This window comes from Larimichthys crocea, chromosome IX (assembly GCF_000972845.2).
Source record: "Larimichthys crocea isolate SSNF chromosome IX, L_crocea_2.0, whole genome shotgun sequence".
Lineage (NCBI taxonomy): Eukaryota > Metazoa > Chordata > Actinopteri > Sciaenidae > Larimichthys > Larimichthys crocea.
This window is the reverse complement of record NC_040019.1, coordinates 9,162,818-9,178,656: the sequence shown is the minus strand read 5'-3', so window position 1 is coordinate 9,178,656 and position 15,839 is coordinate 9,162,818. Positions and strand designations below refer to the sequence as shown.

Below are 15,839 nucleotides of genomic sequence, written 5' to 3'. Positions count from 1 at the left end.
TGAATACGTACACTCACCACTCACAATGCTTTAGCTTATTCCAGCAGCTGATGCCCCCACTTCTGCACTTTCGCACTATGAGCCAGATGGTACGTGTGTTTGTGTGCATGTGTGTGTGTGTGCGCACATGTGTGTTATGTGTTTGCAGATACTGTATGTGTGCTATATAAAGTCATGCATGCTGTGGCAGGGGAGGGGGGGTTGGTCTGATTTGTTGATTTGTAATCCTGATGATGTGGACACAGTGTTGCAAACAAGGACATGACAACACTGATGTAAGCTATTTTACTGTGTCACACATTCATTACAGCACACACGCGCATGCACACACACACACACACACACACTGGCAGCTTCATCTTTTGTACTAAATAATATGATGCTGTGGACAGTAACAATAATCTCCGTTTTAAAAGCATCTTATCTGAGTGGACGGATTTCTGCGGGCTGTGGGACATGGGGGGAGGACGGGCAGGGGACTTGCATAGAAGATGGGGGAGGGGAGGGCATATGTCCTGAAAGTCAGAGAGGGATTTACGCCACTGTTCGATACTACCCTGCACATGTGACAAAGGGGGACAGAGTGGGGCAGAGAGAGATGTTAGTCTGGAGGGAGACAGACGAGACTGAACGATGAAAAAAGAGAAAGCAGGAGACGGAGAGAAGCAAAAAGCCCAAAGTGGCAAAAGGGTGCAGACAAATGACAAGATGTGACAGGCAAGCAAAGCAGGTAACAAAAATAACAGCCAGCACTCATAAGCTCACAAATGCATCCGAAATACAGCAAGAATACAGTGAAGAGAAACAGAATGGGAAGAGCTGAATGGAAAAGAACACCATAAGAGAGTAACGGATGTGCTGTTGTGTGTGAAGACACACAACTCTGCGTGACTCAAAGCTAAATCTCTTTCATTAGCATATTAAGCCAATTAAATATTCATAGGAATAAATGTTAGAGGAAGGATGCCATAAGCCTAGACTCAAATATAAATTCTTTCTGTTGTTTGTTTTCCCTCACTGGTGTGGATGTTAATTGAAACTACAAAAAAGACTCACTGGGGTCAGTTTATGAGAGAACAAGAGGTTTTGTAAATTTGCAGCTGTGTTCAAGCTTGTTTTCCTCATTTTATTTCCAAGCACCAAATTAAGGGTTTTATGTAAACTTTCAGCCAGCCTGAGAGAAAAAAAACAACAATTACATTCGTAATAAAAATGCCAACAAATTAAAGGCCTTTTCAATGAATGCAGAGATCATTTTCATGTCATTCAAACTAACAAATTTAACTTTGTTGTCCTTAACTGTCATCTTAAAGCTCGGGACATATAATCAAAAGCAAATAGTGATGATTTTAAGAAGCACAGGGAGCTGAAGTCTCTTTCTGAAATGATTTCAAACCCAGACCGTCTAAAACCACTACGTCACCGGGACACTCGTATTTTCTACTTCACAAAGTGCCCTAATTGTAGGGTTTATTTCTGCAATTTCAGAAACAGACAATTGGATTAAAGTTTTTCCTATACCTCTAAGAGGTTTGCTCAACTGTGCTGTAACCATAATGATCAGACAGGTTTCCTACCTTCTCTAAATCTGAGGCAGAAACCTTAATGCCAGTGACAACATTATAGACTTCTGTGTACTGTAAGGGTAAATTGATGTAATTACATGCATAAATGCTAAAGTGCTGAGGAATTACATACCAAACATTTGCAGTGGTTACTGCAGTAACTCTAATGTTACTGCAGTAACCACTGAAACGTGGACTTTCTTGATGTGAAAATGCGGTACACTGCTGGAAGAAAATATGCACATCTGCAAAAGCAAAGGAAAGACAGTTGGATAAATGAGAGTTAAATAATTAAACAGTAAGGGAAAATAGCTAAGAAAAGCAGTTTAGGGGATAAACTGTACAATGGAGGAAAGCCTATTCTAACTCAGCCAAAGAGCGAAGCTGAACTTTTGGACCTCACATTCATCTGCTATCACCTGGGACAACAAAGACTAAAGGACAGTGTTCCTCGATGTTATGATGAAAGTGTGTGGGATGAAAAGTGCTGTCATGCACATGTGTGTGTCTGCCACACGAGTGGGTGTCCTTTCCACGTTGTCTGTTAAGTAGGCATAAAGTGTTTGAATCTGAAATGCTTGATCTCATCATCTCACTATTAGTTTTCAGTTAGTTCCACTCTGTATGGTGTGTTTGTTGTAGCAATGCTAGCAGCATGGCTCCATGTTTGGTCCACCACTTTGGTCCAGGGCGGTGTTAATTTCATTAACAAAAAAATGACAATGATGAGCTAAAAATAGATTCTTGATATTAAAACTATGACAAAATATAGGTTTTGGAGACGAGGCAGGACTAAATGTTAGTGGTGGGCTAGCGGACATTCAAAATATGCATCATAATTTCCCCCCAACAGGTAAGAGAAAACAGAGGTATAGTGCTGTCTCAGTTGTCAGGGTTTTTTAAGACCCACCTGATGTGTTATGAGAGCCTTATCCACGCTGCATGACCCACAACAATATCCATTAATCAAAGACCTGAACCCGACCCGGACTGCGAGCCACCAACTTTATGCACTGTAGTAGCACAATTATCAGGACAGACTGCCACTGCATTCTCCAGCGGGGCTGAACGGGCTGCTTGGGGCGGCTACAGTAAAAGCTGTCCAGGCTGTTTCTTTTTTCTTTTCTTACCCACCCACAGCACACCAGTAGTGGGAAGTTTGTCAGACCAACTCTAAAACTATTTTGCTCCAGACTAGAATATCGAGTATAAGGATGAATTGCAAAATGAATTTGGTGCAGATATTAATGTTGCTCAGAAGATGATCTTCTTATCTAGCAACACCGTGGCGTTCACATTTGTGGTTTTGACTGAAATGTCTCAGTACAGACATTCGTGTCGGCCTTAACTTTTAATCTAGTGCCACATGAGGTTAAATTTGTCCAATACTTTGGCTTATGAGTAAATGCTTGGTAGCATAGCACTGCTTTACCTAAGTCCAGCCTCCCAGAGCTGTAGTTTAGTATCTGTAGTTACTTTAGTTTTTGTATTAGTATTATATATAGTATAGTGTAATTTTCATTGTTCACACCAGCTAGTAAATCCAAGCGGCCACAGCAACAGCTAATGTACAGTATGTGTGATAAGAAAAGGATGTGCTGTGTCTTTGACAGCTCAAATACAGGCTGACAAAAGGAAGTGACTTTGGGCTTTGTTGTCTTGTGACAGGAAACAACAAAGCAGATTTTTGCATTTGCAGTCTCCCAAGACGACATTTTTTTTTATGAAGATGCGCAACTAGTTCATATTTTGGCCAGATGGTACGCTGCCATCATAAAAAGATTCACTTTGATTTGATTAGAGATTTACAGTATTTGATGTTCTATTAATAAAATGTGCAATCAACATGCTGCAGTGCTGCACTTATTCTGTAATTTAAAGAAAACTGACCTTAATTTAGTACAGAGAAGACATGAGATTCAGTGAGACTTAAATAAGGATGCGTGTGTGTGTGTGTGTGTGTGTGTGTGTGTGTGTGTGTGTGTGTGTGTGTGTGTGTGTGTATGTGTGTGTATGAGACCTATAAACATTTAAGTGAAGAGGGTGACTCAGACTGTATCTGGAGGCAACACTGATGCACCGCAACACTGGTGACCCCAAAGTGTTTCCTCTCAGCCATCAAGGTCGCTGGAATTTATTCACATTGAACTAAACTCACTCAGATTGATGGTCTAATGGATGGACACGCACATACACTCATTGTAATTCATTGTCATTTTATCATTCATTGCAGTTGTACAACATGTTTGTGTTGATTTGTTCTGTACACGTGACATCTATTGCACGTCTGTCCGTCCTGGGAGACGGATCCCTCCTCTGTGGCTCTTCCTGAGGTTTCTTCCATCTTTTTTCCCTGTCAAAAGGGTTTTTTGTGGGCAAGTTTTTCCTCACTCGAACCAAGGGTCTAACGGACAGAGGGTGTCACTCCCCATACAGATTGTAAAACCCTCCGAGGCAAATGTACTTTGTGACTTTGGGCTATACAAATAAAATTTGATTTGATTTGATTTGATACACAGGGAAAGAGTAAAAGTAGAAAAAGTTTACACAATGTCTTTATAACTATAATCTCACTTACCTTGTCAGGGTCCATAAGGGAGCACACACCAAAGCTCATGCAACCCAGCAGCACACTCATCCTGTTGATACAAAAAGCAAGACAGACAGAGAGAATAAATAAGCAGGATAAAAAAATCAATTAATACCCCTGAGTAAAGCTGATGTGTCATCTAACTCAGGTCTGACACCTGAAATGTGTTTTGTATCCTCCAAAAGCATTAAATCCAGCAGACCTAACATCAAACACAAACTAATCAATGTGATGTAGTTTAAAATTTAATAGTGTTTTTCATCATGGTGTCAGATTTTGTCCAACACAATCTTGTCCCGGAGTGCCACACAGAATTATTTATCACAAAAAAGATAGCACAAGGCTGATCCCCTGGGTGAAAGTGGTTCTGTTAGAGGCATAGTAAAAGATAATGACGATAAACAAAACAATAATATAATAACATAAAAAGTTTAAAGCAGTAAAACTATCAAATTTGGGAAATATGTTTCATGAATGTGTCAACAAACTGACATTAAACAAATGTATTATCAGAGTTATGGGAGTCTGTGTGTGGTGATAAAGGGGGAGGGGGATGCTTAATTATGCATATATGAGAAAAATAGTTCTCGACATCATTCCAGCTGGACAGGACTGATGCAGCTGCTGATGCTGTTTTGAGGGCAAACTGGCCGTCAGCATAAATGAGCACCTGAAATGTGTCTTGGCTCAACTTGACAGAATGAGCCAGTGACCGAAAAAGCTCAGCAGCATTGACAGAATGTTTAAAATATCCCGTTGTACCAGAACGTCCAGTGAATCCAAATACAGCTCTATGAAGATTTTTCACAAGAAAAGCCAGCCAACAGTATATACTATGTCCATCATGAGTGCATAACAGCTGTTATACATGTAGATGTGTACATGGGTCATCACGGAAGAAGACGTGGTGTGATTGGGGTGATTTTGCTTTTTTTTTTTTATTATTATTATTAGCAAACCCAACGAATTCTACTAACAAGTATAGTCTGCAAAGCCAATGCTGAAAGCACAAAGAATCCCTGTGCCATACAAAACAGACTGTTGTTGTCCCAAAACTATTATCAAGAGCCTACAGCCGGCCTATTCAATTTGTAGCCTGCGGGCCATATCCGACCCAGAAGAAGCCTCTTCTGGCTGAGCAAACATAAATCTGATGTACAGTATGACAAAGTAAACTACATATAGTGTCTGGAAGTAGCTAATGAGTGAGCCATCTCACTTGCTGGTTGCTGGTTTTAATGGTACAAAAACAAAATCCCTTAAAGAATATAATATTCAAGAGAGCCACATTGAGAAACTCTTTCCGAGGGATCATGGGAGAGGGGCGCTTAAGTGCAGAGTTTGATTGCAACCTATGATTGGAGCCGTATTACCCTGGTGCGATCCTGCATGGAACAAGAGAGAGCTGCAGCAGATTCCCTTGGCAAAGATGAAAAGGCTGCTCACAGACTCTGAAATCATGAAAGAATGCAAATTCTAGCTACAGATGTTTTTAAAATGATGTTAAAATAAAAATGATGTCAACGAATAGCCCTGCAACCTTGCTAGTGCTTGGTGTTCACAGATTAGCATGAAACATACTACATGTAGAACATAGAAAACGATAAAATTGATAATAAGCACTTAACTCAAAGTACAACTGAGGCTGTCTGCAATGTCAGTAGTTTTGCAGGTATTTAGATATAAACCAACATTTTAATTTTAATCTAATGCTATATTCAAAGTTAAGATATGTCAAGATATTTCAACTAAAACCACAAATGTGAACTTCATTCTCTTGGCACCATGAATATCTGGATTCATGGTTAGTGCACACTGGTAATGGTATTGTCATGACTGGATGACTACCCTGTCGGTTACTTGTGGTGCTACCTGACGGTCTGTGGATTAGATTAGATCATCATCATGCCTGTGCCGAGTCATCACTTTTGAATTCAAGAGTCTCACATGGAAAGGAAAGGAAAAGGGTAAACTGCTGAATGAAAGACCTCCTTATCGAAGATTTCTGACTGACAAACTACAACATCAAACTTTGTTATTTAAAGATTCATTTGGATTGGCCAGTGTCTGTGATGGCTGATGTTAGCCAGTTAGAATCTGTTCTCTTACAACTCTATATAGTTAGCAAACATAGCCTGAATGACTGCTAAACTCGACCAAAAGAATAAAACATTGTAACGTTACATTTCTGCAAACCACGTCTAACCACGGTAAGACAGACACAAAAATTACTTATGCTTGAGTCTTGGACCAAATAGCCAAATAGTTTTTCTTTGCTGGATGCTCTATGCCTGCCTGGAGTTGCCATTTTTTAGCAGCATGCTGTGTCATTGTGTCCATACACTATAGGACTGTCCACATTTATGTAAGGATCAGTTAGGTTTGGCTACAGCATCACTTTGGCCCATGTTCTGTGGTGTTTAAGAGGATTTGCTGAAGAGGCACTGCCCACAATTTCTTCACAGCAGCACAGTACAAGGGAGAGTTGAATGAGCATATTTTCATGACATTTCAGGCTGGACTTTATTTAACATTATTGCTGAGGAACACATGGGAGACGCAGGGGTAAAGATCACTACTGCAGAGACCATAGTTCAGTTTACAGTTGTTCCAACGGTGACAATTGACCACGTTTGTTGAAAAAGCCAACAAAGATTCTTAAGAATGTAGATATTGATGGTTCATGAGATGCTCCTACAGTTAATGTATGCATATATATGAATATATATGTGTACAGTATATTATTATGTGGCCACTTTGTACAGTCCAGTGTTTTAAAACTTAAACAATAGATACTCTAATGATCCCTTGGTGGGGAAATTCAAGGGCACCTCAACAGTTCCCAGGAGGTAAACAGTAATCTCTCCAGCTACTAGTTCACTCTCCGTGCTTTGGTCTACGCTGTATTTGAACCAGCCACTCGCCGGTTCCCCAAAAGGTTCCAAGAAACTGAGCTACGGCTGCCCACAATGTCCATGGGTTTATAACTGATACTTTCAGCAACCTCAATGACGTGATTTTCTTTCGGAGCAAAATGTAGAGCTTGTAACAGACCTGGTGGCTCTAACTCATAGCTAACATGGGGTTATTTGAATTGTGATTGAGGTCCTTGTTTTTTCCTGCTTTCCTTTTGATACAGAAATAGATAATTATATATTTGTCGTGATTGAGTGTTAATTGCTTTGAATGCTACGAATGTGTGCTGTCCTTGTGGTGCATGAGTGGACATATTCAACAGGTTTTTTTATCTCAAGGTCTTTTCCTTGAGCATCTCCATCCCGAGGCTGTGAATGGAGTTGGTCAGATCAATGCTGTTCATCTGAGGTGACAGACTGCAAGTGCTGAACAGATGCTGCCCTGGTTTATTGTAAACGACTACAATATTGTCCTGGCTTTACAGAGCATCTGGAGAATCTATGGCTATGTGTGAAATGTCTCTGAGTGGATTTAAAGTATGTAAACAAATCCTGCTAAACACAACACTATGTGCACTGTAACCTTGGCTCTGAGCCATTTTGGACAAAGAAAATGGGAGCATTCACTCATTTAACAAATGAGTATTTATGATTGGAAACATTTGTTTCTACTGGCTTTTTCCAATTAATACAGTGGACATTTGGTGTGAATGAGGCTTAATATCTTACCAAGGATGAGTAAATCACTCTTAATCTGTGTACCAGAAACCAGCCCAAAAAGGTCTTTATCTTTATAATCATTCCATGATCTAAACTCAAATACTCATGTAAGCCTGTCCTTGTATACAGTACATTTGTATAGTTAAAATACATGTTGCATGTTTTATTTTGGTTTTATACAAATGAAAATAATAATTTAAAGAAAATAAAGGGAATCTCTATGCTCATGGCAAAGAACCTTAAACCACATACAACATATTAAGTCCAAGTAGTGTTACAGTATTTCTAGCACATTGAAATTCTTTTCATCTGTCCTCTCAATACAACATAACAGAAGAAATGTGTGATTCATTCAACCATATGTTCTCCATCCCCAGCAATGACCCTGTTTCATCTTAAGTCTAGTGAGGCATGGAGTAACACACTCACACTACAGAGAAACACATATGCACATAAACAAACTCACAGAGGAATGCAGCAGCATCAATTATATCCTCATTATGAAGCCTTGCTCACGTGCACATATGGTGTGCTCTGGTTTTACATCTTACATTAAGTTCAAATGAAAAAAAAACACAACATCGACATGACCAGCAGATACCTTGTTGTGGAGTCGGAGTTCCACATTGTGAAGAGTAGTCTCTTATGAAGGTCCCCCTCACTGACAACACTGAAAACAAGAAAATAAGTCAACTGCTCTCAGATTTTGTCTAACTAGATGAACTGTTCACACACAAACATTTGTTGAAAAGTGCATGCTTACAAGGAAAATGTTTGTAAGAAGATGGGATTCCTGCAGTGAGGAACCATTCGAGTCTTCTGTCTGTCTTTTGGATCGCCGTCTGGGAACATGCCAACCTGAGGAGGACAGCAAAACAACAGTACAGACAATCTAGTCTTGACCATTATCTCACTGTTCCCACAAGGGCTTTTTCTTTCTGTACAGTGGCACAAACCTTAACATAAGAGTCACATGGCTCTTGGCACTCTTCAGCCATGCCCTTAGCCTCCAAAACTGTGAAGAAATACAAATAGAACTAAATAAATGATGACTTTGTAGTCGCATTAAATATGTATACCCGAATCTCATTTTCAGTTGCTGAGTCAAAATGTCACCAATAAATAACTAACACTGGACCCACAAACACTGAGCCTCACTGTAAAGCTTACTGTGGCTGTGGTGTACAATATTTCTGAATGAACACAATGTTGCTACGAAAAGTGACCAGGTTTTCCCATGTAGACCATGTTTGCATGTGATAGGAGTCCAGAGAACACAAAATGTAGACACATATTTGGCACGCTGCTTTGGTTGGAAAACATTAATACAGCTTGCCTGCTTCCGATTAACTGACATTTTGTGTCTTGTTGCAGTGTGTGGAGGAAGAATAAGAGGATGTCTAACTGCTGAAATAACATGCTGTGAAAATTATTTGCAAGACGCCACTAAGTATTTCCAGTGACCAAGAACCCATGAGGGAAATCTGCATACTTAAAAGAAACAGCTGCTCAAGTTATGTGAGTTGTGTGAGTTGTGTGTGCTTTCATCAGTGCCAGCAAAGCCATTTTATTGTGGGTACTTTATCCTGTGCCAAAGCACAGCAACCGAATGAGAGCCCATCCTACCATTGTTTGCTCCTGCAAAATAAGAATACATGACAGGGCTTCCACGTGGGGCTCAAAAACCACACGAACATCGAGACAGGAAGCTATATCACGTCCAACATTTTGGTCTCCAGACATTTCTCAGGATATTAGATAGGATGAGATGAGATACAAGATTGAGATGTCGACTTAATACAGATAAAATCACCACAGCTGCCTGCTCATCTTGTTTATATGTGGTTCCATCATGGCTTAAACTGTATCAGAAATATAGTCACAACATTTACACTGTACAAATTGTATAACTAATTATATTGCATAGAATTTGGGGTCATGATGTGAGACAACAGAATATGTGGAGCTGAAAGTAAAGAGAAGAGGTTGGACTGTTATATTAGAAACTGACCTTGGGGCTCTGTGTTATTCACTTAAATACACATGTGATACAATATACAGTATAGTCTGTGATTCTGTATTGTTATGCTTTGTGTGCAGTTGGTGTTTTCAAAATAGTTTAGCCTGTTATATTGTGTAAATTTGTAAAACTCAAGTATTTCAGTAAAATAACAAGGGCATCTGTGCACTATATGGTGGCCAATTGGTGGGGTAGCTTTATAGTTCTTATAGTTATAAAGCTGATTGCCATCTTTGATGATCTCAGACTCTTCCGTAACACTTAACATGTAACGTTAACTTGACTCAAAGTCTATGAGACAGCATTTTTTTCCCCATGAAGACAAAACGTGGATGAAACATAAATAGTACATTGGTTGTTGGTTTAGATACTGATTTATATATGAGCGAACAGTAGCCACTTTCTCTGAAATAAACACACCACTTCCCAGTGTATTCACATTTTTGTTTTATTGCCTTATCTTAAGGGGTGTTTCTAATATTCTGTCCCCTTCATGTATGTAAATTGGAGAGGAAAAGACTAAATATTTAGATGTTTCATTAAATGTGTCATTCAACAGACGAGTAGACAAGAACAAATAAGATTCTAGTTTGCCATCTGATGTGTAAATGGTCCTTCACTAAGAGAAATGACAAGGATACAAAAGATGCTGAGAGGGGAGATGGAGAATCACAAACAAAAGTAGAAGCTTTGGTTGCTTGGGAGACCAAACTAAACAACCACTTTTGTTGGATTCATGTACCCAGCTACCTACAACTTTTCTCATTAGTGGTCACCTGTTGTGGTTTGACATTCAATATTTTTGCATCATATCTTTTTAATCAAATGTGCTATACAAAAAAGTTATTTCATTTTTCAGTTCTTAAAATATTATTATAGCAAATGGTAGTTTCATTAAAAGGGCACACAGTGTTTCTCCACAGCAGTGTCTCTGTATGAACACCCTTAATAAGACTTACCACTAACAACAAGTACTTCATGCTCTTGGATGATTGACAGCTTCAGCTGACCTGTTGGAAAGAAAGAGAAGGAAGGTTACAGTATGACAGGGTGACATATCGTTGTTGCAAGTAATGGGTTACATAAGAAGAAATGTTTTGGGAAATGCACTTAGTTCCTTTCTTGCTGAGACCGATATCACTCTTGTGACTGTCTGTTAAATATAAAGCTATAGCCAAAAGTTAATTAGCTTAGCACAAAGACTTTAGGGTTAGGTTATGTAGTGGCTTATTTCTTGGTCTTAAGTCTCCACTGGCTGCACAGCAACCGTCAAGGTAGTCATAATGGGTGGAGAGGAGATAGTCCGGCACATAACACCTGTAATACCAGCCAGACTAGCCGATTTCCTGTTTGCAGTATTTATTCTAAGCTAATTCCTGACTGCATCTTCATACTTGACAGATACAGTATAAGAATGTCACTGTACCGCTCATCTCATCCAACTCTCAAGAAAGAAAATCATCGTATTTTGCTATTGCTTTATCACATTTAATGATAGGGTGCCATTTTGTTTTGCATGTAAAATTATCTTTCAGATTATAATGAAAATAAAAATACCACATGGAACTCTACATGACCTTGAACTTGACAACACTAGAGAGGCTGTCTGCAGAGGAAACATGAGCAGACAGTGCAACCCACATGCAAACCAAAAAAAAAGGTCAAATAGCTTCCAGTGTGTGTGTGTGTGTGTGTGTGCGTGTCTATCATCTGTCACTTTTTCACTCTTTCTCTCCTTTCCTGTAAGTCTCCTAGCGTTGCTAACAGCTCTTGGAGACGTCTCAGTCATGTTGACATGGCCACTGCTAACATTGGCTTTGTGCTATTCTAAATTAATCCTGCTCATAAGAGCACAGTCTAAAGCTAAAATGTGAGAGACTCGTTGTGTGATAACGCTGTTGGCACTTCCGAGCTTGGGTACAAGGGATGTTTGTCGTTCCCACACTGAACTTGGCATGGTTTTGTGCTGCTGGCCGCGGTAGAAGAACAAAGTGAAAACACTGTTTGAAATATCTTACATCTGAGCCTGAAGGTAGGTTTGAAGCAGTCTCGAAAATACCAAACAGAATCTGCATTACACCGCACGTAGAAGTCAAAACAAATGGATGATGGTAAATGCAGACTGACAAAACAGTTTCAGGACAGATCAGGACAGTGCAGAATAAAAATCAGTCAAAACAGATCTCATAAATGCAATCTATATATATAATTGAACACCTTGAGGTGGTGAACTGTAAAGTGTACATAAAGATTAGTGTTATTGCTTTTTCAGGTTTGGCAATTTGAAAGTAGCTGCTCATTTTCACAAACAAACGTTTCTGCTCCCCAGGATCAACAATAAGAATGCACTACAGTACTGTAAGGCTATTTCTGTCAAAAGAAAAACATTTTTTCAATGTTTTAGATGGATCAAAAGTACAGTATGCATCAAGAGGGCACAGTGCTTTTCAGCATGACTTGATTGTAGGGTCAAATTAAGTCAAATTCCTTCCTGCTTCTTCTCCTGCACTGCTGGGAAATCCATCTTATTTAAGTGGAGAGAACATGCTTACACTGTTGTTTGAATGACTAATAGGTATTCATGTTTGTAGTAAAGCAGCAGCAGAAACAGGAGTTGCATCGATCCTATAATGGGATTTTCCTTCATTCTTAAACACTGCAGGTGAAACCATGAAACACAGAACTTACAGTCAATACTTTGCTGCAATAGATAGAATACATTAGCCTTATGTGTAAAATCAGCCCGCAAAAAGAAAGAAAAAGATTATTAGCACACAGTAAATGTATGTCATTCAGTGTGGTAACAATGGAAGATAAAGGTTTTTAAAGACAAGGGGGGGAGTAAGACGGCACAAAAAGCGAGGAGAGCTGTCTTTTCACAAAGCAGATGGCCTGCAAGAGTGGAACAACGACATTGTGGAAGCAAAGGTTAAAGCCTGTGAGAGCAGGGAGTGAATTAATACGGCATGGCAGACGAGACAGCACTGTGGGTCATACATCCACAAATGAAAACACACAATGCAAATTCACTGCGGCACACTTTCTGACACACGTTATGGATACATGGCTTCTGTTTACCATGTATAATGTCGACTACGGTCACTATCTTAGATTTAAAATTAGCATGCTAACGTTTGTAACAGCTGTACTAGTATGAAAGTACTTCTTTTCAATGTCATAAAACACTGGGGCAGCTCCATCCACCTACGCACCACCAAAGGATAAGTAGTTATACATGTTGGAGGGATGGTTATAATCAAATTATTAGACAAATTCAACATTTGACCCCATAATGGAGCACCTCATAGTGGTGCTAGAGGAAAAGTCAGTATAAGCGCCATCCTCTGGGGACCATGAATGTCTGTGCTACATTTTGTAGCAATCAAAAGTTGTGGATCATCCAGCACAACCTTTCCGGTGTCTCTTCCTGTCACAACACAATTTACAATACAAGCTACAGCAATTAGCTGTAATAAAAAAGTAATACCTTCAGAGACTCTTTCCTGATGTTAAATTTACATAAATTCTTGCTCTGACATGGTCTACCTCGGAATAAATTTGGATTAGAAATTATGCATGGCGACCCAATCTACTCTAATCAGAGACATTTCCATCAAAAAGTTTAGCTGCCACAAGAACTTGTAGAGGGAAGTAGTGTGTTTATTTTAGGGATAGTGGCTGCTGTTTGCTTATATATAAATCAGTATCTAAACCAAAAACCAATGTACTATTTATGTTTCATCCATGTTTTGTCTCCATTAAAAATGATTAAATGTTCCTAGATGCTTTGAGATTTTGGGCTGACTTGACTAGAATATGCTGCTGCCATTAAATTTAAAATCTTAATCAAGTACACCCAGCCCCTCATTTACTGCTTTCATTTTTTTCAGAAATGGACCGAATGCACCCTCAGGTGACAGATGCCATCCTCAGCCACGGAGCTGATGAGCTCATATACATGGCAGAATTTAGAGCAGGGGAGAATTTAAAATGCCAGACTTGTCCAGGTGAAAAAAGGTCAAGGCGAAACAAGCCTTCAGTGTTCGGGAACTGCCAACCTTACAACCTTTACAGAGAGAAAGGGGCTATAATTAAAATAATGTAGCATAATAACAAGTCTAGAATGAGACTTTTTATAACAGCAGTAAAATATAATGAGTCCCCTGAACAAGAAACTTGGGAGAACAGATTTTACTCAAAGAAAACTAGACAGGAAAACATAAAAATAATAAACCCAATGATTATGCTTAGGTATTAAATATTTAATGTTCCAAAGGACTAAGAGACTCAACTTAATTTTCTAGTGTTTGCTTTTAACATAGACTCACAGTGCTGTAAAGACCCAGCTATTTACAAAGCTGTAAGCAACTTTCCTTCCACCAATGCTTGTGTGACTTTAATTATTTTCTCCACTTCCTCCATTTACAAACATGACTCTCCACTTTGGGACAACGCTGTGAATGGTTTCTAAGTTGGTAGACTTGAATGATGTAAAAATATTTTCATACAGGTTTCTTGAAAAATTCTCATATTTGTTTCAGTTGTTTGTGTCTAGGTAATTCCCCGGATGAGCCCTATTTTTGTCATTCCTTTTTTTATATGCATGAGCAATTTCCTTTTCCATTTACTTCTGTTTACTCGTTTCTCAAAGAAGTCTGTTTACTTCAGACTTAATTTCATTGACAGTGAAATCGTCTCCCATTAAATCGTGTCTCACCCGACAGACCCCCAAATATACCTTTTTCAAAATGTGTGAAATTTGTGAAATTATGTGTGAGGTGAAAAAAGACAAACGTTGGCAGGCTGGCAAACTGTTACACAGGATATTTAATTAGTAAGCTATGGAGAAAGAGAGCGATAAAAAAAAAGCCTGGAGCCACTAAAAAATATAAATATTGACAGTGGGTTAATCCCTGTCTGACTTCCCTCCTGCCTAGCCTGTCCTTGTGCATGTGCCAGCTCAATTAGGCCACAAAGCCTGTCCAGAAACAGGACATGAGTGCAGCCAAGTCACCACTAACCTGGCATGAATTTTGTATAGGTTCAGATGACATCCATACTTCAGCACACAGACCATTCATGCATTCAAATATCCAGATATGACAACATATTATACTATATGTTGTGGGTCTCTTTGGGAAACCAAAAATGTCATCCAGCCATGTGTCAGATACCAAGGATGATGTGCTATTAGCAGCACCTATTTTGCCACATTCTGACAAAATGTTAGAAATGTTGTCCTACTTTGTCAGTGCAGCAGTGGGCCCATCACTACCATTTCCCTCTGTGGCTTTAATCCAGATTCAATGCCGATAACAACTAAAGAAGAGGACAGGACACTCGGGTCAGGTCCTCTTCTTTCTATCCTTTTTTTTTTTACTAAAAGACATATTAAATTCTCGGATGGAATGAAAAATATTTTCTCCAAAGTACAAAATGCAACCCCAAAATACATCTTTAATTAAATTACCAAAACAAAAGGGACAAAAGGCCCATCTCGTGAGAAGGTTATGTCTGTGAGTATCTGTGTGTGTGTGTGTGGCTCTTTAGCCTGTACTTCACAGCCTCTCTCTCTCTCTCTCTCTGCTTTAAAAGGCTTTGCTACTTATTTGTCACATTTACATTTGAAAACCTGTGTCCTACCAGCATCCAATAAGGCCAAGCCAGGGGACACTGTTGGTCTTTATGCGACAGTTAAAGTACCCATTATCAACTGAGGGGAGCAAGAAAAGAAACTGGAGTTAATCCATGTTCTGTAACATTTTCTGTGAGAACGAGGAGGGTTTCGAGAAGTTGAGAAACTGCTGTGCATAGGATTTAAGGTTTTCATCTGGGATAAGCGCCAATTCATCCTATTTGATCCAAGGGGGAACAAAGAGCAGATTTGATGAGAGCCACACAAGGTGTCCTCTCGTTTCCACGATGAAATCCATTTATCAGGCGTTTTATATAACTTCCCAAAACTCATCTTCTCCTGTGTTCGCTTCCAAAACCAGTAAGATGGAACTCCAATCGAAGGAGTGGATCAA

General features: G+C 39.3%; 1 protein-coding gene across 1 annotated transcript in view; it reads right to left on the bottom strand.

Moving 5' to 3' along the window:
• Positions 1–15,839, bottom strand: part of rgs3a (regulator of G protein signaling 3a) — a 147,346-nt gene that overhangs the window by 122,376 nt on the left and 9,131 nt on the right. Inside the window, exons 3-7 of the mRNA XM_019274095.2 lie at positions 10,770–10,820; positions 8,747–8,805; positions 8,554–8,648; positions 8,392–8,460; positions 4,144–4,204 (exon numbers count right to left, since the gene is read on the bottom strand). Coding sequence (XP_019129640.2) covers positions 4,144–4,204; positions 8,392–8,460; positions 8,554–8,648; positions 8,747–8,805; positions 10,770–10,820 — 335 coding nt within the window. The remainder of the gene's footprint in view (positions 1–4,143; positions 4,205–8,391; positions 8,461–8,553; positions 8,649–8,746; positions 8,806–10,769; positions 10,821–15,839) is intronic.